The sequence below is a fragment of the Eulemur rufifrons genome, chromosome 9 (assembly GCF_041146395.1).
Source record: "Eulemur rufifrons isolate Redbay chromosome 9, OSU_ERuf_1, whole genome shotgun sequence".
Taxonomy (NCBI): domain Eukaryota; kingdom Metazoa; phylum Chordata; class Mammalia; order Primates; family Lemuridae; genus Eulemur; species Eulemur rufifrons.
The window spans coordinates 5234241-5258054 of NC_090991.1; the positions used below are offsets into that span (position 1 = coordinate 5234241).

General features: G+C 50.7%; 1 protein-coding gene across 4 annotated transcripts in view; it reads right to left on the reverse strand.

The window, feature by feature from the left end:
- Positions 1-2379: 2379 nt before the first annotated feature.
- TOP3A (DNA topoisomerase III alpha) overlaps positions 2380-23814 on the reverse strand; it is a 32712-nt gene continuing 11277 nt past the window's right edge. Inside the window, exons 9-20 of one of the 4 annotated variants that reach the window (XR_011234880.1) lie at positions 23183-23257; positions 21369-21451; positions 20253-20460; positions 18291-18476; positions 18007-18136; positions 13925-14038; positions 13682-13847; positions 12019-12162; positions 8757-8879; positions 7049-7737; positions 3299-5199; positions 2380-2955 (exon numbers count right to left, since the gene is read on the reverse strand). Coding sequence is in view for 3 of the 4 variants with exons in the window: in XM_069481941.1 (XP_069338042.1) it covers positions 5021-5199; positions 7049-7737; positions 8757-8879; positions 12019-12162; positions 13682-13847; positions 13925-14038; positions 18007-18136; positions 18291-18476; positions 20253-20460; positions 21369-21451; positions 23183-23257 (2097 nt within the window). In the remaining variant the exon portion in view is untranslated. Of the gene's footprint in view, positions 5200-5219; positions 5885-7048; positions 7738-8756; positions 8880-12018; positions 12163-13681; positions 13848-13924; positions 14039-18006; positions 18137-18290; positions 18477-20252; positions 20461-21368; positions 21452-23182; positions 23258-23814 lie in introns of those variants that run through there. The other 3 variants (XM_069481941.1, XM_069481944.1, XM_069481942.1) reach the window with 3 other exon arrangements.

Genomic DNA, 23814 nt, shown 5'->3' on the forward strand with positions numbered 1-23814 from the left:
CTCCCTTGCCTCTCTGTGTGGCCCCACAAGTAGGGAGCAAACTCAGCCCCCCTCGTGCAGGTGAGAAGCCAGAGCATCTCAGCGTTCCCTAGGAGCCAAAGTTGGGCTCACTTCCTGTCACCACAGATGACAGATGAGGCCTGGGGAGGGCTCTGGGCCATGGGAACCTGGCCACCCCAGCTGTGCCCTTTTCACTTGCTTCAGCCCTTCCCACACCATTGTATCTCCTCGGAGGACGCCCCTACCCCTTCCAACTGTGGCTGCAGGAGGCAAGGGGAGCAAGACTGTATGGGACAGGGGGTGGGGTGGGGGTGGTACAGAGGCTGCAGCAAGGGTCAAGGGGCAGGGGACTGGCTTAGTCAGGAGCTGCAGCTGCGCCTTGGTCCCTGGTGCTTTGAGCCATTTTACTGGCAGAGGGTCGGCAAGGGAGCAGCCCGGGCAAAGCCTGTGCCTCAGTCCTCCCATCTACAAAATGGGGAATCAGGGACACCTACATCCCGGGTGGCTGTGAGGTTTAACTGGGGTGGCAATGCTGACCCAGCGCCTGGCACACACTGAACTGCCCTGGAATGAGAGACTGCTGGGCCTCACTGCCCCTCGCCGCCCCTGCCCTTTCCACATCTCGACGCCCCAGCACAGCAAGGCCCTCCCAGGTGCCAGGCGAGCCCACCGGTCACAAGGCTGGAGGCCGCTGTCCAGGAAGCGGGCTTGGTTTAGAACCCTTCTTAGGCAACCAGCCCGACCAAGCCTGGTGTGGGCCGCTCTGTGGAGGCCAACTGCTTCCGGCAGCTCTGAATGCTCTTGTCATTCTGTGGTTTTGTAGGGAAAAAACCAAGATGAGTTAAAAGGGAGAGAAATGTTCATGGTTACATCACCTAGTTAATGTCTGGGACTTTATTTCTAGCTGGAGAACTGGACACAAACCACCGTTTTTGCTAGGAGCCTTCTCAGGACCTGCGTCCTGGGCTGGCACCGTCCTGGGCTCCACCAGCTGCACGACACGCTGCTGCGAAATCCCACCCTCTGCCCTTCGACCTGAGGACGATTCCAGCTCTGCCTGCCTGTGTGAGCCACCTGTGGACTCAGCCCAGGCCCCAAATGTCTTTGACCTTAGAACCTTCCACTGTGGCGGCAAAACATGTCACTCCAACTGCTTGTTTTAGCTTCACCAAGTGACCCCAAGCCAGGAGACTGTGGTGAGGCACAGCCTGTGGCCAGCAGGTGGGGTGATTCTACTTGCTCAGAATGCAGGGATCACCAGACCAGCCGGGGGCAGCAAAATGGAGAATAGAAACTTATTAATTTAAAAAGTCACCTATAGCTCGTCTTGGCTAACTGAAGAATAAACCTCACCAAAGAGAAAACGTCTCCTTTTAGTAAACCCACTTCTTTTCGATACTTAGCTACAGGGCAGTCCATCGGGGGAGATCATTATCTCCCCAGAGCTGACCTAACTGGCTTCCATTTTTGCTATTAAAAAAAAAAAAGAAGGAAAAACAACTCTGAACAGTTTCTGTGCACACAGCTTTCTCACTAGGAGATTCCTGCGAGCGGACAGCATTCGAATGTTGCTCAGATCCTGAAGGACTGGGCCAAATTGGGTTCTAGTCAGGTCAGAAAACACACCTCCCCCCAACCCAAGCCCTGAACAGCAGGGAGCAGAGCAGAAAGGTCACAGTGGCTGGGTCTGAGAAATGGAAATAAATGCACCCCTGCCACCCCGTACTGCAACTTCCAAATTGCAGTTGGAATGGAAGAGTGAAAGTGTTGACTCATACTCCCACCAGCAGTGCAGAGGCTGACTTGTCACTTGCACCAAGGAAGAGCAAAGTCACTTCAGCATCAGCCTGAGGAGCCCTCGGCTACAGAGGTCTTGCTGGCCCCAGCCCCCCGGAGCACACCCACCTGGAAGCCAGTGCCAGGCACTCGAGGACGGTGCGGCCTCGCCCTCGCACAGGTCCTTTCCTCAGCCTGCCTCCAAGTGGGGGGATCCTTCAAGTGGGCCTTGAGGTCACACCTAAGAGCCCCCAGGCAGACACCAGAGCCTGGGGAGGCTCCAGGGCAGGGGTGGGTGGGAGTTGCTCCAACCTTTGCCCTCTGGAATGAGAAGCCCTCAAGCTGGCATACCATTTATGCCTGTAACATTCGCATTTTTCTTTTGTAATCAGAAAACGCCTTAAGAAAACCAACCCAATTTATTGAGGAAGCTAAGGTTGTGGTGGACAAAACTCAAGCCTATCAGAAGGCAAGCACCCATGACTGGCCAACGCTCCCGATCATCTCCGCACTGCCCGCCACTTCCCGAGACATCTAGTCCGGGACAACTAGCCCGCTCAGCTAGTTCAGTGGGCTGGGGCCTCTGGCGGGTGGGGAGGCCAGACTCACAGGGTCACTCGCTTGCATGGACTTGTGAAGGAACTTCCCAGGTTCAGACTGCAGGCGGAACCCTGACGCTCCCCCAGCGTGTGGGCTGGCGGTCTAAAGTGGGACGGTAGTAAGACCCAGGTGAGCAAGCTGAACCGGGGCCACCTTGAGTTCTAGTCTGAGACACCTGGACACTGAACAAAATCCAGCTGAATGTGAACTCCCCAAGTTCTTGGCTGCATTCCAGGAAAAGCGGGTGGTGAATTCACCCCAGAGGGCAGTGGGGGGGTCTCTGCCTGGTGTCATGGCAGCTGGCATCCTCAGGTGTGGGCACCAGCGCTGCTGGGCACGTTGGCCCTAGCTCCAGGGGAGTGGCTGGCTGGCACTAGGTTTCAAGGCCAGCTTAGATGCTTGGTAGGGGAGGCACTTAACCCACCAGAGCCTTGGTTTCCTCTGTAAAACGACAGATGCTCTCCTGCAGGCAGCCAGGAGGCTGAAATCATGAGACTCCTTGCCCAGTGCCCAGTCTTGGTCGGGCCCAGCAAGGCCGGGAGCGGGTATCATTTTCTTCTTGGTCTTGCATTGCACAAGCTGCAGGAGATGGGGTTCAACACAAGGGTCAAAAACCTCCAGTCAGTGAGTGGGTGAATGAGTGGGTGAGTAGAAAAAAAAAACCCCAAACTTCCAGTCAATGGGGGGGGGGGGGAGCAATCTCTTGTTGCACCGCGTGCTGCTAACCTGACGGCGCCGGCAGGCTTTATCTGTGAAGTTCTGATTGCAACTGAGCCGACTGTAACCCCCCACCAGAGAGCCTCACAGCTGAGTAAGAACACCCCATTGCAGACACGCCACTGAGGCTCCAGGGACAAAGGCCCATGCCCAGGGTGGCAGACCGGGCCAGGGGAGTCGGGGGCCAAGCCCAGGTCTGTCCAACCTTAGAGGCCCGGCCCTTTCCGTGGTGCAGCCCAATCCTGCAGTCCGTGGTCTCGGCGCACAAAGGAGTTGCCCGTGGAAACACCACAAAGACACCTGGTGTCCAGAGTCTATGAAGAACTCCTACAACTCAACAACAAAAAAACAAAACGACCCAATTTAAAAATGGGTTAAGGATTCAAATAGACATTTCTCCAAAGACTATATACCAATGGCCAGTAGTAAGCCCATGAAGAAATGGTCAATGTCGCTAGATAAATGCAAGTCAAAACCATAATGAGATGCCACTTCTCACCAACCAGGACGCCTATGATACAAAAAAAATAAATAACACTGTTGATGAGGACCTGCGTGCACCGCTGGTGAGTGTAAAACGGCGCAGCCACCGCGCAGCAGTTTGGTGGTGCATCACGATGTTAAAACATGGGGTTACCATATGACCCAGCAAGTCTACTCCCAGGCATATGCCCAAAATAATTGAAAATAATAATCAAACACTCCTACATGAATGTTCACAGAAACACTATTCACAACAGCCAAAAGGCAGACACAACCGAAATGTCCCAACAACTGATAGATGGAAGACAAAAAGTAGACCGGTGGTTGCGGGGGGCTGGGAGGGCAAAACCCCACGAACGCAGGGCCGTGACCCACACCACTGGCTGAGATGCTCCAGGAACAATTCCAAGAATTTGCGCTTGTAAAAATTCCTTCCAGACGCCAGCCAGGACACAGCCGCTGGTCTCACTGGAGGGTATGGGCCAGAGTCCCAAGACCAGAGAACAGTTCCAGTTTCTCACCAGCTCGCACCTCATCTCAGCTCATCTTCTAAACTGTACAGCAGAGCCCACAGGGCTGTACGTTATTCATAATGTTCTTGTGAAGGCGAACAAGGACCGTGACCACCGCTGGAGAGCACGGGCAACGGGAAGTTAGTGTTCCGAGTCTCGAGTTGGGCATTTTCTCTGCACCAAGGGACAACTGTGGGGTGGGAAGAAGGCGGGCTCAGTGCTTGCCGTATGGACAGGTGGGCTGGCAGGGGACCACCAGGAACAGTGGCCTGTGAGAGGCCCCAGGGTGAGTGCTCCCTGTAGCACTGGCTGGCATTCATGTCCATCACTCCTGCAAACGTCCCCTGGATGCTCTGTACTGTCACCAAGCAGAGCGCGGGGCTGAATTCTTACTTGAGGCACACGGACTCTAGAGAGTCCTAGCTTTTAGGTGAAAAGGGAATGAAGCTGCTTCTGCAGGCAGAACGAAGGCTACTTCCCCGCGCCACACCCTCCTCCTCGGGATGTCCAGGCTGCCCAGAGCCTGCCCAGGAGTGCTGGCTGCTCACCCCAGGTTTCTGCAAGGGAAGGAAGCCTCTTTTTGTTTTTTTGAGACAGGGTCTCACTATGTTCCCCTGGCTGGTTCCAAACTCCTGAGCTCAAGAAGCAACCCTCCCACCCCAGCCTCCTAAGTAGCTGGGGCACTTCTTGCTTTGCACCAATGTCGACTGTTAACTGTGACCTGCCTAACTAGTGGCTATCCTTGGGGCGGAGGGTCACAAGAAGCAGATGTGTGACTTCTCAGCAGTGGCTACGGTCATTCTTGAGCCCTGGGCAGAGGGCCCCTGTCCAGCAGCGCTGACCTTCGCAAGACAACGAACGGTCACCTGGTCCTGGTTAACTCATTAGGGGGGCAGGTCCGAGAAAGTGGCCCTCACTACCCTACCCTGCCCTCATCTGTTCTGAGGACAGAAAGGACGAGTGTGTCCAGGCTGGTGGCAAAGGCTGCACTTCCGGGGTTTCTTAGCTGTAGACGCTGGGTCTGAGGAGTTGGCCCGGGGTCTTTTGCTTCTGGCCTCTGGCCCCTCGGTTCTTCCTCTCCCTCCTGGCCAGGGTGGGGCTCCCAAAGTCCCTGTGGGAAGAGTCAGGGGAAGACCAAGTTTAGAACAGACACACTGAAGTGGCAAGAAATACAGGTCACAGTGTTGGGTGAGGCGTGTCCCAGCTTTTACTCAGTCATGTATACCTCGCAGGCCAGGCCCCCCTCACTCACCATAAGCTCAAGATATGATGTGTTTTCCATCTTATACACCTCCTCTAAAGAGGCCTAAGCTCCTGGAGGCATTGTCCCATGCTCACGGCCCTCGTAAGCAGGCACTAGTGTCACTGTGCTGGCCCTTTGTAAGAGGTAGAAACCCAAGCAGGCAGCAAAGACAAGCAGCCTGTGACCTACAGCCTGCTCCCTACCTGCCCTGCAAGGGGACCTGAGCTCTGACCCCTCCAGACCCTAAACAGGCCTCTTGCTGCTGGCTACCCGACGACCAGGGTAATCCATCAGTTGGCCTGGAGATCAGATGCCACTTCCTACGTCCAAGTAGGAAGACGAGTGGCCCTGGTATTCCTGAAGTGTGCAGGCCACACTGCTCTCACACACGGAAAATGTAGGTCTGTCACAGCAACGCTGTCTCTTGTCCCTGCGGCACTGGCAGGCGGCTCTAAGGCTGACGCTTTTTACTGAGTCCCTGGGTTCCTCTTGTACATGCAGAGCTGGTGTTACAGTCACCACCGGAGACTGACTCCTTTAAAAAACGGGAGCCCTATGAAAATAGACAGGTACCATCTTATTGTTGAGGAAACTGAGGCAAGAGTCTAAGTCATTTGTTCAAGGTCACATGGCTACAGAACCAGAGCCACACAACCCCAAAGCTCCCATGAGGCCTTCTGGTCATTGTCAGATGTTTAATTAAGCTCTGCTGTGCACCAGTGTGGCAGCAGCCATTTCAAAGTGCCCTCACAGGCCGGGCATGGTGGCTCACGGCTGTAATCCTAGCACTCTGGGAGGCCAAGGCAGGAGGATCGCTCGAGGTCAGGAGTTCGAGACCAGCCTGAGCAAGAGCGAGACCCCCATCTCTACTAAAAATAGAAATAAATTATATGGACAACTAAAAATATATATAGAAAAAATTAGCCAGGTATGGTGGCGCATGCCTGTAATCCCAGCTACTCGGGAGACTGAGGCAGGAGGATCACTTGAGCCCAGGAGTTTGAGGTTGCTGTGAGCTAGGCTGACGCCACGGCACTCTAGCCCGGGCAACAGAGTAAGACTGTCTCAAAAAAAAAGGGGTCCTCACATACACCATCCATGTTGATCCAGTATCTGGGCACCAGTTCCCACAACACCTATCTTTGGGACACTGGCCTGAGCTGTGCAACCCTGGGCAGGTTCCTAAGTATCACCAGGGTCAGTATGGTCACCTGAAGAAATGAGGCTGATGCTAGTAACCTTTTTTTTTTTTTTTTTAATTTCAACCTGCATCGCTCAGGAAGATGCTAATAACTTTGCCAGGGTTACAGTGGCTGTGAAGAGGGACTGGGCAAACCTACGGTCAAATCGTGGGCTCTGTCGCTGCGTGACCCTGCGCAAAGCCACTTTGTTGGTCAGGGCCTCACCTTCCTCATTTGCAACATTGTGAGCACAATGCTTACCTGATGAGGATGAAAAGAAGACGCATGTGAAGTACATCTGGCATAGTGCCAGCACACAGAAGCTACCCAATTAATGGCGGCTATACTTTCATCTGGAATGAGGACTGTGCAGTTCATCACTTTGCCGAAAGTGAGGAAACGGACGCAAAGGACAGCCCAGGTGCCCTTCCTGATCCCATGACACTGACCTGCCTTCTCTCTGCTCTCTCTGGTCTCTGAAGCGGGGACATTGTGAAAACCCAAGGCAGGGACTCGCACGCCCCTCTCCGCCTCACCTGGCGCCATGTTCTCGTCGACCCACTGGAAGAAGCCGCACTGCTGCTCTCTCGGCTTGGCACACGTATGGAACTGGCGCCCCTTGTTGGGCCCATCCTTCTGCACGGTCCGTGTGACGGTGGGCTGGCTGCACAGGCAGGACGTGCCACCACCACTGCCATCACCAGGGCTGCCAAACCCACCCAGGCGGCTCCCTGAGCCTGGCAGGTGTCCCAGATAGCCACCTGGGGGTCTTGATACTGGGGCAGGAGGCCCTCCTGCTTCCGGATGGCCGCTGTCCGCCCACAGGAAGAAGTTGCAGCTACCCGCATTGCACTTATAGAACTGCCGGCCCTGGTTGGGGCCCTCCTTACGGACAGTGAGCAGCACGGCCTCTTGGCCACAGTTGCAGGTCACGGAGTTGCTTTCACCCGCAGCAGTGGGTGGGGGGAAGAGCTGGGCCAGAGCCTTCGAGGGCCCAGTCTGTCTGTTGCCAGGAGGTTGTGGGTGGCTGTGCTGGCTGCCACCCATCCTGTTCAGGGACTGGCTAGCCTGCAGGTGGCCAGAGGGCTGGCTAGCTCTGGGAGGGCCCCGTGAAAATCTTAGGTTTAGGATCTCCGTCAGGGTTTCATCACATCCGCCGACACAGCCAACAAACTCCAGAGGCATGGTTGGGGGAAGGCTACCACGCTTAAACTTGAACTTCAACCTGGTGAGGCCAGAAGGTGGAAAAAACCATTAACAACCAGGTGCCAGCATTTCCCTGCTCCAGCCCCAGGCCTCTCCACATCCCTCAGGCTTCAGGAAACCCATGTGAGGCCCTCAACCAGCCACCCAGGAGCCCCTGCAGCTGACACAGGAGCACAGTGGGAAGCAGTGCAGACGACACCCAAGACCCTGACTCATCAACCCAACACGGACACCTCCGAAAGGCTCCATTTCTCTATACCAGCGGTTCTCCTCTTTTTTTCTTCTTTTATCCTGATCCTCATTTTATAGATGATACCCCAGCGGGCCCTTTCTGGGCCCTTTCAAGGGCAGGTCAAAACTATTTTATAACAATGCTAAGAAGTTAGGTCTGTTTTGCTCTTGTTCTTCCATGTGTGTGCTCTAGAGCTTTCCAGAGGTTACAGCACACACAGTAACTCACCAGACTACAGGAGCAGATACAGGAAAATAGGAATTTTATTGCAAAAAAACAAGTTATTTGTGTTAGTATGCAATGCATTTGCTGTAAATGAATTAATATTTTAAAAGCTGTCTCCACTTTAATTTTGAATATAACATATATAAATAAACAGCCTACAATAAAAGCTCTGTGGGCTCCTCAACGATTTTTCAGAGTGTTAGGGGTCCTGTGAGTAACAAGTTTGAGAACCACTGTCCTGCACCCGGCTCTCCATTTTTAATGCGTGAGTAACTTCCCGAGCCCAGTGCAGCCATGATCTATCTGAAAAGGGCAGGGAACGGGGCCCTCCTGGCCAGATGCACAGCCCAGAGCCCTCTCCCACACTCTGAGGCGATGACACACACAAGACACAGCAGAGCTGGCCTGGCCCAGCTGACCTGGCTGCCACTAAGTGCCGCACCTGAAACCCTAAAACCCTGCGCGGCCTCGGAGTGAGACTCCAGGCTCTCCCCTCTGGGTCCTGGTGGGAGGCAGGGCAAGGTGGGCGACGTGGCGCACTCACTCAGAGAGGAGGTGCCTGCCTGCGGCGCCCGGCTCACCTGTACACAGGCTGTGGCTGACAGACAGGACACACGCTGCCGTCCCTGCTGGCCTCCAGCACCGAGTCAGGAAACCACATGGCCGTTCGACACTCCGGGAAACCCGTGCAGCTGAGGTAGAACCTAAGGAGCAGGGGCCAGGTGAGACCACTTACCTGAACACAGTCACTGGTATTCAACAACTTCGAAAAATGAGTCTATTTACTCTGTACTTCCCCCAAAACGAAGCAGCTACTGCTGAGCCTGCCTGCTTCGTCCTTAAAGAAACATGAGCCAACAGGCAGCCGTGGAGCAGTGATCTTTGTGGAGCAGTGATCTGGCCGCATCACACATTCTCAAGTTTTTGCCGCCTGCCAGTCTGGGGTGGGGCCAGCACGCCCTCATTTGCACGTGAGTATTTGCATGTGAGTAAACAGAGGCCTGGAGCTCTCTGGAAACCTTGCACAGAGGGAGGGAGCCAGGCCTAGAAAGGCCTTCTTGCCCAGTGCCCACCCCACTTGCTGCTCTTGGCCAGCACATCTCCACGCCTTCCAGTCATGGAACTTCAGGGTCTTACAATTCCTCTGCGTGTGCCTGGGTAGTACTAGACAGGAAAAACCATCCCTAAACCCCAGTTATTTAAACAAGAAATCCACAAACTCAGAAAGGGAACTTATCAGATGAACCCTGGCAAGCTAAAGCCCTCAAGACAATCTCCAGACCCTCCCTGGTGACTCTGAGAAGAATTCTTTTGTTATCAAGTACAGTACCTGCAGAATTCCAAACCAAAACAAACGTAGCCTTTCTCCTTATGTTCCAATGATTACTAATAGAATAACCTACTGGTGGCAAAGAAAACCATCAGTAGCATTTATTATGCACTGAAATATATGCCCAGGCAAGGCTGAGCCTAGAGTGGCGCCGGCTTCCGCCTGTGGGTGGCATGAGCCCTGCCACCTGCTTCTAGGTCTGACCCACAAACCTCTTGTTTTCCAGAGCTGGGGGAGGTGCCCCCCTCCAGGCCAGCCAGGCCACTGAGGGCTGCGGTGAGGAGAGGAGGGGGGAAACAACCTTTCTCAGTGGCAGCAGGGAGGCGGCACGATTCTGCAGTCCAGGCAGAGGCGAAGGGCAGTTAAGTCCTGGGCAGTTAAGCTGAGACTCTCAGCTAATGCCCCTGGCCCATTAAGCCTCAGTTTTCACTTTTTTTTGAGACAGAGTCTTACCCTGTCGCCTGGGCAAGAGTGCCACGGCATCAACTTACCTCACAGCAACCTCAAACTCCTAGGCTCAAGTGATCCTCCTGCCTCAGCCTCCTAAGTAGCTGGGACTACAGGTGCGCACCACCATGCTCGGCTAAGTTTTTCTATTTTTAGTTGCCCAGCTAATTTTTTTTTCTCCCTATTTTAGTAGAGACGGGGTCTCGCTCTTGCTTAGGCTGGTCTCCAACTCCTGACCTCAAGTGATCCTCCTGCCTCAGCCTCCCAGAGTGCTAGGATTACAGGCGTGAGCCACTGTGCCGGCCTGTTTTTACTCTTTAAAAAGTGGAAAAAAAGGCTGGGTGTGGTGGCTCACACCTGTAATCCCAGCACTTCGGGTGGCAGAGGCTGACTGCTTGAGGCTTGAGGCCAGGAGTTTGAGACCAGCCTAAGCAAGAGCAAGACCCCATCTCTATAAAAAATAGAAAAATTAGCTGGGCATGGTGGTGTACACCTGTAGTCCCAGCTACTTGGGAGGCTGAGGCAGGAGGATTGCCCTAGCTCAGGAGTGTGAGGTTGCAGTGAGCTATGATGATGTCACTGCGCTCTACCCTGAGCAACACAGCCAGATCCTGTCTCTTAAAAAAAAAAAAAAAAAGTGGGGGGAAAAAAATCCCTGCCTTGCAGGGTGCAAAGTGGTTATGAAGATGGAACGAGACAATGTTTACAGAGAATCTTGCATCATGCCAGTGAGGGATGGCACCTGATGAAGGACAGCCTCCATCCCTCTCCAGCACTTTTTCCCCCATGAACCTCCTCTAGTGGCCAGCTGCCAGCAAGGACAACTAGGCCAGACTAGGCAACCTGATCGGGGGTAAACTGCCCACTGAGATCTAGTACGTGAACATGAAGAGGGAGTTGAGGTTTCCAGGCCTAATTCAGACCAGTATTTGGTGAGCACCTACAGTGTGTCAGGCAAAGTGCTGTACAGTCTTGATCCTTTGTCCTGAAAGGGGCAGCCTTGCAAAAATAACAGGGAAACACCTAATCCCACAGTTTCCCCAGTAACAGCTAAAGATCAGTCCTATGAGCTCTCTCACTAACAGGCCCCCAGCAGGAGTTCTGCTTTGCACAACTTCTGGAAAGACCTGAATGAACGGAAGAGAGATGTAGATTTCTCTCTTTCAAAATTGTTTTTTGAGAATCTGCTTTTACAGAGTTCCTGAGTAAACAGCAGGAGAGCCAGCTACAGCCTCAACCATATCTCGAGGACAGAGTCACATCTGCTGTGATAATCCCTTCTCCAAGGAAAGGCAGGGAACCAAGCCTTAGACTTTGACATACTTGCAGTTTTGCTATCTACCTCCTGTTGCTTTTGTTATCAACTGATAGCCAGCACTTGTTTTCCCCTCTCTTCATCCCCCTTAAAATCAGTAAACTCAGCACTCGGTCTCCCTGCTGGCACCCCTTCTCTTTCTTTGGGATGCCATGCCGTCTCTCTCTCTCTCTTTCTATCCCCCTTTCTTCTTTCTCCTCTAAGAAGGATAAAATAAACTTTTTCACTTTTATATCTTAACCTCTTTGTGAGAAATCTTTCTCCACCCATGCTATGAGCACCCACTAGCCTTTCCACCCTCACCATCCTCACCCTTAGCACAGCTTTGTGAGGGAGACACTACTGGCTTTATGAAAGACAACCTTGGGGCTCAGAGTCTTAAGTAAGTTGCTTCCAGCCACACAGGTCACCTCAGAGAGAAGTGGGATTTGAACCCAGACCCATCTGGATCTGAAGCTCACGCTCCTCCACCACTCGCCACACATTGCATACATGATGTCTTACCCACGGCAGCCCAAAACACCCCACTATCACTTAGTCCCTCACCTCCTCTGAGTCCCCACAGCACTGCACACCTCAAAGGCCTGTCCCCACCATGCTACCCTTCTAGCCCAACAGCTTGCTGGGGCTGGCAACAGGCCAGCCTTTAACCAATTCCATGGAAATAAAATGGCAGGGCCTTTCAGAGAGCTGCCCGGCCGACACAGCAGGTGCTGGGGCGCAGAGGCAGGGCAGAAGCCCGGGCACTGACCCGCCACTCTTCTTGGTCTTGAGGACCATGTCCTTGTTGCACTGTGGGCACTTCCTGATGGGCTCCAGCATGGTTGGGTAGATCTCTTCCAGCTGGCCCACCTCTGCCCCTTCCCCAAAGTACTGGGCCAAGGCCTCGTCCAATCTGAAGAGAGGGCAAAAACACACATCAGCTGGCAATCGCTGCAAACCACTTACAACATTCTTATATGTACACAACACGTGTGACCTTGGGAACCAGCTGGTAAGTGAGCCACAGGCCTGCTGCAGAGAACAGAGGGCAGAGAGAGGAGACTGAGATTATCAAACAGCCCTGGCTCCTGGTTCCTAGCCAGAGCCTGGTAGGAGTCAAGCTATAGGCAGCTAATTCTGTCTTGTCACCGGCCCCACATTAAACAAATAAAACTGCACAGGGTCTACACACAAACTCTAGAAGTGTCTCCCTTAAGTTTAAACTAGTTCATGCATTTCCTTTCAAAATTAGCATGGGGCAGTCTGAAGGACAAGAAAGAACAAACTATTTCCTACTATGCTTTCACAACACACTTCTGATGCCGGCTGTGTGGGTTTTTTCCACCACATGCCAACCAATTCTTCAGCAGACACTAGCTGGGCATCCTCCCATTCGATTCAGTTCTGGCGCTATATACCTGGAGAGCGTTCTGCAATTAGGGGCTCAGTCCCACGAGACTGCCCCCTCTTTAGATGCCAGTCACAAATCCCATGCTGCACTTCTGACCAACCAGTTATAAACTGGGCTTCCTAGAACCCCTTCCTTGGGTTTGGTTAACTTGCTGGAGTGGCTCACAGAACTCGGAAACACTTTACTTACACTTGCCTATTAAAAAAGGATACCACGGATGAAGCCAGATGGAAGAGACACACAGGGTGAGATGTGTGCGAGGGGGCACCGAGCTTCCAAGCCCTTTCTGGGAACGCCACTATGAACCTCCACACGCTCAGCTACTGGAAGCTCGCCAAACCCAGTCCACGGGTTGTTATGGAGGCTTTAGTACTCAGGCATGACTGATAAATCACTGGCCACTGGTGATAAACCTAACCTCCAGCCCCTCTCCCCTCCCCAGAGGTGGGAGGTGGGATCAAAAATCCCAACCTTCTAATCACAGGGTTGGTTCCCTGGCAACCAGTCCCAATCTGAGGCTGTCGGGGAGCCCTCAGCCATCAAGTCACCTCATTAGCATACGAAAGTCACTTTGGGGATTTTTGAGGGTTTTAGGAGCTGTGTGCCAGGAAACTGAAAACTAAATATACATATCTTACTATAAATCACAGTATCACAGGTATAAAATATGTCATTTCTAACAAAAGGCACACGGCTGCTCGCTAAATGGCCACCTCCGAAGGCCTGAGAACAAATGAATCATACCCCAGCATGTGGGTTTACTGATTTAAAAGACTATGCTGTCTAACTCAAGACAATTAAAATCAATAGAAGGGCATTTCTGAAGCCATTGGCCCAGAGTAACTGGAGCAGATCATGTTGACTATTGTTTCTACACAGACAAAGCTCTCTAGAACCCCCAAGAGGAAAACCCAGAGGGGAGAAGTGGGGTGTGGCAGCCCTAGGGCAGGGGGTGAGGATGAACCTAGTAGGGGAACAGCCCCCAAGAACTCCCTCTGCTCCCTGGGGAAACGGCACTCACTTCTTCGCTTTAGCCACTGCTTCAATGAAAACCTGCTTGTATTTCTGCACCTGCTGCCTCAGAACCACCAATTTGTCCTTCTTGCCCTCACAGATCAGCTTCAGATCAGCTTCCAGCTCAGCCCGGAGGTCAGGCTTAGACATCTCGTAGCCCATGGAATCATACCCTGCAGGGAAAGAGGGTGCTCCGTGAGGGCCCCCAGCACCACTGCCCACATCCATTGCCAGCTGCCCACTCCCTTACCTTCCACAAGTCCCATGCCAAGGTGCCCAGGGAGGAACCGCTTGTCTGGGGTGAGCCCCACGTACATCCGGGCTTTGATGGTCTCAATGTGCTCGGCGTGGGTGGCATCAGTACCTAGAAGCCATTTCCCAGTTACTCTGAGGTAATAATACAGACAGCCGCACCCAGCGGGCTGGGGCACCTCGTTCACACCACGACCCCCTCTGCCTGGAGGGCCTATGTAGTAGACAAGATGCGTCTGTTCCCATCTGGTTTATAAGAGAAATCACACAGGCAACCTCAACCTCATATCTGATTACTCATCAAAGCTGTCAATTCCAGCTTGAAAATTCCTTTAAATCCTCTTTTCTCCGTCCTGTGTCACAGCCACGGCTGGAGTCTACCCCTTCCCATCGGCACCGTTACCACACCCTCATCCGCCCCATTTCTGCTCCCTTCCGCCCACTCTCTAAGATGTGGCCAAAGGGACCTTTTAAAATGGAGCTCTGCCATTAGGGAAATGTAAATCAAAACCACAATAAAATACCATTTCACACCCACTAGCATGGGTATAATCAAAACGATAATAACAAGTGTTGGTGAGGATGTGGAGAAAATGTAAAATGGTGCGGCCACTGTGAAAAACAGATTGGCAGTTGCTCAAAAAGTTAAAAGTACAGTTACCATGTGGAAATAACAGGAAAATATCTAATCCTACAATTTCCTAATAACCTCTAAAGATCAATCACGAGCTCTCCCTACTCTCCGGTCTCTCTGTGCCTAGCTGGCAGGCACAATGCAGGGCTCTGTTTTCCGAATCTGTTTCTACAGCCTGAGGTGTTCCTGAGAAGCTCCTACGGGGAGCAAACTCCAGGCCTCAGTTTCCTGCCCAAAACCTTATCTCAGGGGCAAAATCACACCCTCTGTGATAAGCCTGACTACATTTCAGAGAAAATCAAGTCTCCAGGAACAGAGAAAAAGCAAGAAAGATGAACAATGGGACTGCTCTTGAAGCTGCCTGCTAATTACTCCACAGCAGCTTCGGTTTTAACTGACAATTACTATTTTTTCCTTTCTCTTCGCTGCTGGCACCTCCCTTCTCCCTTCTTTGAACACCAAGTGACCCAGCAATCCTAATCCTAGACATATACCCAATAGAACTGAAAACACATATCCATGTAAAAGCTTGTACTCAACTGTTCATAGCCGCATTAGTCCTAACAGCCAGAGAGAGAAAAACCTAAATGTCCATCAACTGAGCAGCAGATGAACAAAATGTGGTCTATATTGCAATGGAATATTATTTGATAATAAAAAGGAATGAAATGAAAGTCTTTTTCCGTGGCCCAGCTGACACCTTGATTTCGAGGAAGGAAGTCCTGACACATGTTATGACATGGATGAATCTTGAGGTCAGTTATAAAAGGCCACGTATTTATCGTACGATTCCTTTTATAGGGAATGTCTAAAATAAGCAAATCTCTCTGTCAGAAAGATTAATAGTTGCCTAGGGCTGGAGGATTGGAGGAGAGGGGAACGGGAGTTCGTGCTATAGCGTGCACGGTTTCTTTCTGAGGTGATGAAAATGTTCTAAAACAGATCGTGGTGATGACTGCACAACTTTGTAAATGTACTAAAAATGTGAATTATACATTTTAAACAGGTGAATTGTATCGTACGTGAATGATGTCTCAAGTAAACTGTTAATTATCATTTTAAAAATATTACTTAAATAATATTTTAATAATTAGGTGGGCAAGTGGCTCACTATAAACCCAGCACTTTGGGAGACCAATGCAGGAGGATGGCTTGAGGCCAGGAGTTTGAGCAACACTGCAAGAGTTTGTCTCAAAAAAAAAAAAAGAAAAGTTAGCTGCGTGCAGAGGTGGCATGCACTACTCGGGAGGCTGAGGCAGGAGGATTGCTTGAGCCCAGGAGTTAGAGGCTACAGTGAGCTATGATCGTGCCATTGCACTCTGGCCTGGGCAACAGAGCAGAAACTCACTGTCTCTAAAAAAACAATTAAATAAATTAAAAATATTATAATTTGGCTTGGGTTTTTTTTTGTTTTTCTGAGAGTCTGGCTCTGTTGCCCAGGCTAGAGTGCTGTGGCGTCAGCCTCACTCACAGCAACCTCAAACTTCCGGGCTCAAGCGATCCTCCTGCCTCAGCCTCCCGCACAGCTGGGACTACAGGCACGCACTACCATGCCCAGCTGATTTTTTTTATTTTTAGTAGAGAGGAGGTCTCACTCTTGCTTAGGCTGATCTCGAACTCCTAAGCTCAAGTAATCCTCTGCCTCAGCCTCCCAGAATGCCAGGATTATAGGCGTGAGCCACTGCACCTGGCCTGCTTTGGTTTTTTAAAAGTGCACTTCTATGTGGCTCCCTGCCGACTGTGAGGAGGCACCCAGGCCCCACAGCCCTGCAAGCCAGGCTGCAAAGTCAGGCCCGAACCACCTTTCTTTCTCACCTCCTATGTCCACCCCTCACTGCCCCCAGCTGCAGCCAGCCTATGCTTTCCTCCCCGTGCCCTTCTGCAAGCCCTGCCCTGTGCTGGGCTTGCCTTCACTGACCAGGAAGTCTTACTATGAGGTTTTGGTCCAGTTTAAATGCCAGCCACGCCCCACCCATGATGTTTTCTTCCTGCTCCCTGCGGAACCCATCACATTGTATTCAGTGTGTTGGTTTCGTTTGGTTCTTCTGCTAGACTGAGTCCTTGAAGGGAAAGACAAGGTTTCATTCTTCTTTGAGTCCCTGGTGCCTAGTCCAGGGTCTCACTCTAGCAGGCCTCATACTTTTTTTTTGAGACAGAGTCTCACCCTGTTGCCCAGGCTAGAGTGCCATGGCGTCAGCCTAGCTCACAGCAACCTCAAACTCCTGGGCTCAAGCAATCCTTTTGCCTCAGCCTCCCGAGTAGCAAGGACTACAGGCATGTGCCACCATGCCTGGCTAATTTTTTTCTATGTATTTTTAGCTGTTCAGCTAATTTCTTTCTATTTTTGGTAGAGACAGGGTCTCGCTCTTGCTCAGGCTGGTCTTGAACTCCTGAGCTCAAACAATCCACCCGCCTTGGCCTCCCACAGTGCTAGGATTATAGGCATAAGCCACCGCGCCTGGCCTAGGCCTCATACATTTTAATCAAAGAAATCGTGATGGGCAAACCCCCTCTAATTTTACTAAACCTGCAGGCTTTCTGGATATCTCAGTGATGGTCATGGACTCCAGGTTGGAGCACTTTTCCCAAGTCATAGGACTACTAAACTCTCTTTGTAGATGAGGCAGGTATGGCCTGGATGGAGAAAGCAGCTTCCATAACACATGCAGGGGACTCCTCTTCCCTTCCATCACGCAGCTGGCCTTCCTGGACTAGGTTTTGCTAGAGACAGCCCTTGAAAGCTGTGTGCTATGAACGCTATGAAAAACGGATGGAGGGACAGCAGATCACTCACCATGACCCACCTGCAAAGCTTGAGCCACAGGACTTACTGGGAAAAACATAATTCTGGCCCAGTGTTTTTTAAAACCTAATTTCTGATTCCTAAGCAACTATGGGAACAAAAAGCTAACAATCCAGCCACCCATGGCTAACAGTAGGGTCTTGCCAAGTACATGTGGGTGAGTGAGGCCAGTGTGAGTGTGAGTAGTGTGGGTGCACACCTGTGGGGACGGCTGACACTCACATCCACTGTTCCACAAGGGAAGGAGGCCCAGGCTGCCAGATCTGACACTTCAAAAGATAACAATATAGTTTTCTTCTTTTTTTTTATTCTTTCCATGGTGTTACTGACAGCTGAAATGATACAGTTTTAATTGCTGCTACCTTATTTGTTGTTCTATCCCCATGCGCCCAAACGGTGCTCCTAGCTGAGCACTCTGAGTCATGGGAAATGTGTCGCTCTATGTACCGTATGGCACGGGATTTCAGAGCACTGACTGTGGAGATTCAAATCAGGTTTAAATAACACACACTTGGTGACCTTAGGTAAGTACTTAACCTCTCTAAGCCTCACTTCAACTATAAAAATGGGGTAAGAATATAGCACCCGCATTAGAGCGTGCCTGGCCATAGCGAGACGCGAGTCACGCAGAGGAGCTACTGACCAATGCCGTGCTTCTCCATGAGGGCGATGAGGTCGGCCTCGGTGAGCAGCTGGGGCGGGCTGGTCTCCCCATCCACCATCTCCACGGTGCTGGGCTGAAAGCGGGAGCCTTGCTCGTAGACAGGGAGGATCTGCAGGGAGCAGCATGCGTGCAGTCAGATCACTGTCACCACACTCAGGCAAAAAACAACCTCCATTACAAGGAATACAGTCTCATGCCACTAGACGGCTCAGGGCTAGGACATGACTGTCCTCCCTTCTCCCTGGGGTCCACCTCTTTATCACCTTGTCACTCCAGCGATCATATGGATACACGTCCAGATAGTTTCGGGCCAGAATCATGAGGCCGCTGGCCACAAAGCGTTCCTGAGCAATGTCAATCTCTACAGTGGTCTCCTGCCCCTGAGCATCCTGGGAGCAGCAAGCCAGGAAATGGCGAACGATAAACTCATACAGTCGCTGTTCATCTCCCTAGGAAGAGAGGGAGAATTTGAAACTCCCTTGAAAATACCACCTCTTGTTTAAACCCGGTTTATGTCACCTTTCAGCCTAATGTTCTGCCTGGAACATGTGACAGAGCTCCTTAGGTAAGCAAGTGAGCCATCTTCCCCTCCAGACTGGGAAGTGGTTCTTTGATGTAAACCCAATCTAAGCAGAAAACAAGTTGAAAGCATAAAAAGTCAGCAAGACACTACCCAATACAAGAGTCACACGGTCTTGAGAGCCCGAGCCCAACTTCATGCGTACATTCAGGTAGTAATTTGTCAGGGTGATTTTTCATCAACTGGGTAAATCCAGGATTTAGTGAGTCTCACCCCATCAAAAGCCCATGCACATCTAATAATTCCCCATCTGCGAAGTTATTCAAAGGAGTAACTGAAGATCCACACAAATGTTTATGTGTACATCTGTTAACTATAGGGCATGTTGTAAACAACTCACTGTTCCAAAAATCAACTGGACAAAATAAATTATAGTACATCTATGCAATCTTTAAATATCATACTTTTAAATACTGCAGAAAGTGGGGAAATACTCATGATATAAAATGTTAAAGTAGTTTTTTCTGTCACCTAGGCTGGAGTGCAATGGCACAATCACAGCTCACGGCAGCCTTGAACTCTTAGGTTCAAGTGATCCTCCCACCCTGGCCTCCCAAAATACTGGGATTATAGGCATGAACCACCATGCCTGGCCTTAAATAGTTGTTTTGACAAAGCTATCTGAAGTTATAATTTCATTAAGACTATATATACATGCATACAAAAAATGTGGTTATCAGGGCAATTATAGGCAATTTTTTCCTTGTTTATATAATTTTTTATATTTTCTAAATTCTGCAAAATGAAATTGTATTAATTTTATTTTAAAAATTTATTTATTTTTGAAACAGAGTCTCACTCTGTTGCCCCTGCCTAGAGTGCAGTGGCGTCCTATCATAGTTCACTGCAACCTCAAACTCCTGGGCTCAAGCAATTCTCCTGCCTCAGCCTCCTGAGTAGCTGGGATTACAGGTGCATGCCACAACACCTGGCTAATTTTTTTCTGTTTTTAGTATAGACAGGGTCTTGCTCTTGCTCAGGCTGGTCTTGAATTCCTGACCTCAAGCAATCCTCCTGCCATGGCCTCCCAGAGTGCTAGGATTACAGGCATGAGGCACTGCTTGAAAATGTATTAATTTTAAGATCAGAAGGAACGTGTTATTAAAGAAAGAAGAAACAAGATCCAAATTTGTTCAGCTCTGGGACAGCCTGCGAAGTCAGCAAGCCTCAAAGACTCCTGTCCCCACTGAGCCCATCAGGCAGAGCCCAGTGGGAAACTCTACAGCGGCTACAGCATGACAGGAGGGAGGGGGCAAAGTCTTGGGAAGGCAAGGGAACCCCTCAGGAGGACAGACAGGATTCTCTAGTTACAAGGGACTGTAAATGGCTGTGGGGGGCGGACTTAGCAGGGTGTGGGGGCAACCTGGGCTATGTGTCCGGGACGAGGGGAGCAGCAGTGGGAGCCCTGTGCTGACGGGGCTAGAGCAAAGGTGGGGCCCACCATGGGGGGTCTTTCATGAAAGCCAGGCGGAAGATTATGAAATAGGAGAATTCTGACACTGACTTCTCTTTTCTGAAATGAAAGAGATATCTCAAGACCACTCATTTCCTACCATCAGGGCCTGCAGGGTAAACGCGAATCTTACTACTGGCCCTCAGCGCCTCGCTCTGGGTGCTAGTGGGCAGCACGTTCAAAGAAACCAACCTGCAGGCTGCTGGTGTACTTAGTGGGGTGGATGGGAGGGTGAGCTTGGTCAGACTTGCTCCCATTTCGTGGGGTGGGGCCGCCTCGCTCCAGAATGCTCTGGGCAAAGGCTCCCCAGCGTGGGTCTGGGGTCTGCTGTTCCACCAACGCTGTCAGGTTCAAGTCTTTGGGGAAAATGTTTGTTTCTGTCCGGGGATAGCTGATGTACCTAAAACAAAGGCCAACAAACAGAAAAAGAATTCTTTTTAGGCTCTGTAGTTGGTTTATAAGCAACTGACAGCACCTGCTAACACCTGCAATTACCTAGTTCATACAGCCAACTCACCTGAAAGCAACCTAGGTTATCTGCACTGAGAAAGTTCTGAGATGCCCCTCACAGGGTGAAAAGCGGCCACAGGGGAAGGGAAGGGGCCAGCTCTGCACAGGATCAAGACCCAGGACTCTGCCAGCGCCTCATGGCCTGGGGCACGTCACTGGCCTCTCTTGGGGTCAGTCTGACCCTGGTGTAGCACATGAGCCTCGTCAGCCCCAACAGCTCCAGCAGTGTGTGTTTCTCTAACTTTTCCTAGAGTGCATAAAGAACAATGCCGTCCCTAAACTATAATGGAGACTCTATACGTAATTTTAAATCTTCAATTAGCCACTTAAAATTTCAGATAGTTTACATTCTATTTTCATGCAAGTCTTCAAAAATCCAGTATATATCTTACATTTACAGCACATCCCAAGTTGGACAACCCAAACTTCAAGTGCTGAACAGTCGAATGTTGGACAGCACAGTCAGACGACCTCCTTGCTGGGGTGCCCGTGACCCCTGGGTAGGGATGATTTTCACAGGCAAAAACTCCCAGAGGTGCTGCCTGCTCTCTGCCACTTGCCAGGGCACCAGGGAGATTGTTGAGGAGTCAAGAGTAGGATCTGGATTTACTCTATGGGTTCTCACACTGAAGTGCTTTTTTCATATCAGAAAAGAGAAGTCAATGTCAAAATCCTCCGTCAGAACTTGGGTGTTATTTAGATAATTTGTGTTTCCTCATAAAGTCCACTTCTAAAATCTTTCACCCTGATAATGATGCTTCAAATTCTACTCCCAAATCTACTCTCAAGAATACTCACCCTTGAGTGTAGAGCTTTTCAGCAATCCTCATGGTTTCTTTAGCGTTTATTCTCAACTTGCGAGAAGCCAGCTTCTCAAGCTCCTGTGAAATGGGTCGACAGGCACGTTAGGTGTGAGTGAGAGGGCACGACCCGACTGCACGACTCATCTTCAGACAAGTCTGCCCCTGTCAGTCCAGGGTCTTCTGTCACACAGCGGGGGAAAGGCTGTCTGAGAACGATTTCTGGGCCTGCCAGCAGAGCCAGATTCCCCGCCCAGTGGTTCTCAGACTGATGCGTGAGGCTTACCGGTGAAGCCAGCAGATTCACGGCCCTGCCCACTGGGGACTTGACAGAGCACAGCAAGGCCGGGACACAAGCTGAAATCTGCACGTTTTAACAAGCAGCCTAACATACAGTTCTAACACAGGTAGTCTGAGAATCAGATTTTGTGAATCCCACCCAACCCCCAGTAAACTCCCCTGGATGGTGAAAACCACTCTTTGAGGCCTCCTGGGGGATAACCAGTTGTTCTTTTTCCCTGGGCACCACTCCCACAATGCTGCCGACTACATGTCAAAGCACATTTGACCAGAAAAGAATAAAACATGTATGCCTACTATATAAAATCAATCCATGACTTTCCTCTGGGAATCCCTCAACACATACGCACATTTACTGTGGCCTGTCCGAGACAAGCAATGCACTGCCTAGCAGCCCACGCACATTTTTAGCCTGCACATTCGGTATGTACAACTTCAAAGTGGACTGTTCCAGATGAAGGAGCAGCAGGGGAAAGCTTTGCTTCCTTTAGAACCCGCTTGTGGTTGGGCGCGCTGGCTCATGCCTGTAATCCTAGCACACTGTGGGAGGCTGAGGCGGGAAGATCACTTGAGGTCAGGAGATCAAGACCAGCCTGAGCAGGAGCAAGACCTCGTCTCTACTAAACATAGAAAAAATTAGCCAGGTATGGTGGTACATGCTTGTAGTCCCAGCTACTCGGGAGGATGAGGCAGGAGGAGCACTTGAGCCCAGGAGTTGGAGGCTGCAGTGAGCTATGATGACACCACTGCACTCCAGCCTGGGGGACGGAATGAGACTCGGTCTCAAAAATAAAAATAAACAACATGGACCGGGCAGGGTGGCTCACGCCTGTAATCCTAGCACTCTGGGAGGCTGAGGCAGGAGGATTGCTTGAGCTCAGGAGTTCGAGACCAGCCTGAGCAAGAGCGAGACCCCGCCTCTACTATAAATAGAAAGAAATAAGCCAAACAATTAAAAATAGAAAAAATTAGCCGGGCATGGTGGTACGTGCCTGTAGTCCCAGCTACCCAGGAGGCTGAGGCAGGAGGATCCCTTAAGCCCAGGAGTTTGAGGCTGCTGTGAGCTAGGATGACGCCATGGCACTCTAGCCCGGGCAATAGAGTGAGACTCTGTCTCAGAAAACAAGAAAACCCAAACAACACGAAAAAAAAATGCTTGGGTTTAAAAAATAAGCTACTCTAATTATAAATTATAATACTGTAAAAAATATGAATGTGAAAAAAAAACCCAGGAAGACACCAAAATTATACCAACAATTATCTAAGGATGGTCATTTGTCGTCTTCTTTTTGTTTCCCAAACCTCACACAATGCAGTTATATTGCACTTGATAAATTTAAAACAAAAAATAGCATTAAGAGGCCAAGCAGGGCTGTATCTTTCCCAAGTGCTCTGCTGTGTGGTATGGTGATGGGTGACGTTTCCTTCCACTGTACCACAGTCCATGCAGAACTACAGCCCCAACAATGGGAAGTAATTGCTCCTCAGTGCCTGAAACAGTCTGGAACATACCACAGTGTCCAAAGCTTGAGGTCGCCACTTGCTCTTGGGCTTAGATCTGACCTCCACCACAGTTGCCAAAGGATCCTAGGAAGTCAGGAAAGCAAAGACGGCGTGAACTTCCAGCCTTCCCTTGGGCTGCCCCTGCTCACCACTCCAGACCATATTGACCACTGCCTTAGGCCACAGTGACAGCCCCAGAGAGCTACCTACTTAATGGTGCTTATACCTGATGGTGTGGTGGACATCATCATCCCTTTCCCACTCTAACCAAGATTCTGAAGGGCAATTTCACAAGCCTTAAAGAGCCTATGAAATACAACAAACAGCCTATGCATCTCCTGAGTACAGTTTCCTACACGCACATGCACAGTGTTATTGTTTTTTTAATTCAGGATAATACAGAGTTAGAAACAGGAGAAGTTGTACAATACAAGCTGGAGAACTATAATCTTAAAAGCAACTTCATACTTTGAAGAGCATGTAGATGAGCAAAGAACTCAGTTTAAGTGGTTTGCTAATGAGGATATCTGCCTATCAAAATCCAAATTTCTCCCTCCCGAAAGACTGAGAACGAGCTGCTCATAAGCTCTGAGCAGATCACCTGCCACATATTCCTGCACCACATCCTAGCGAAGGAGAAA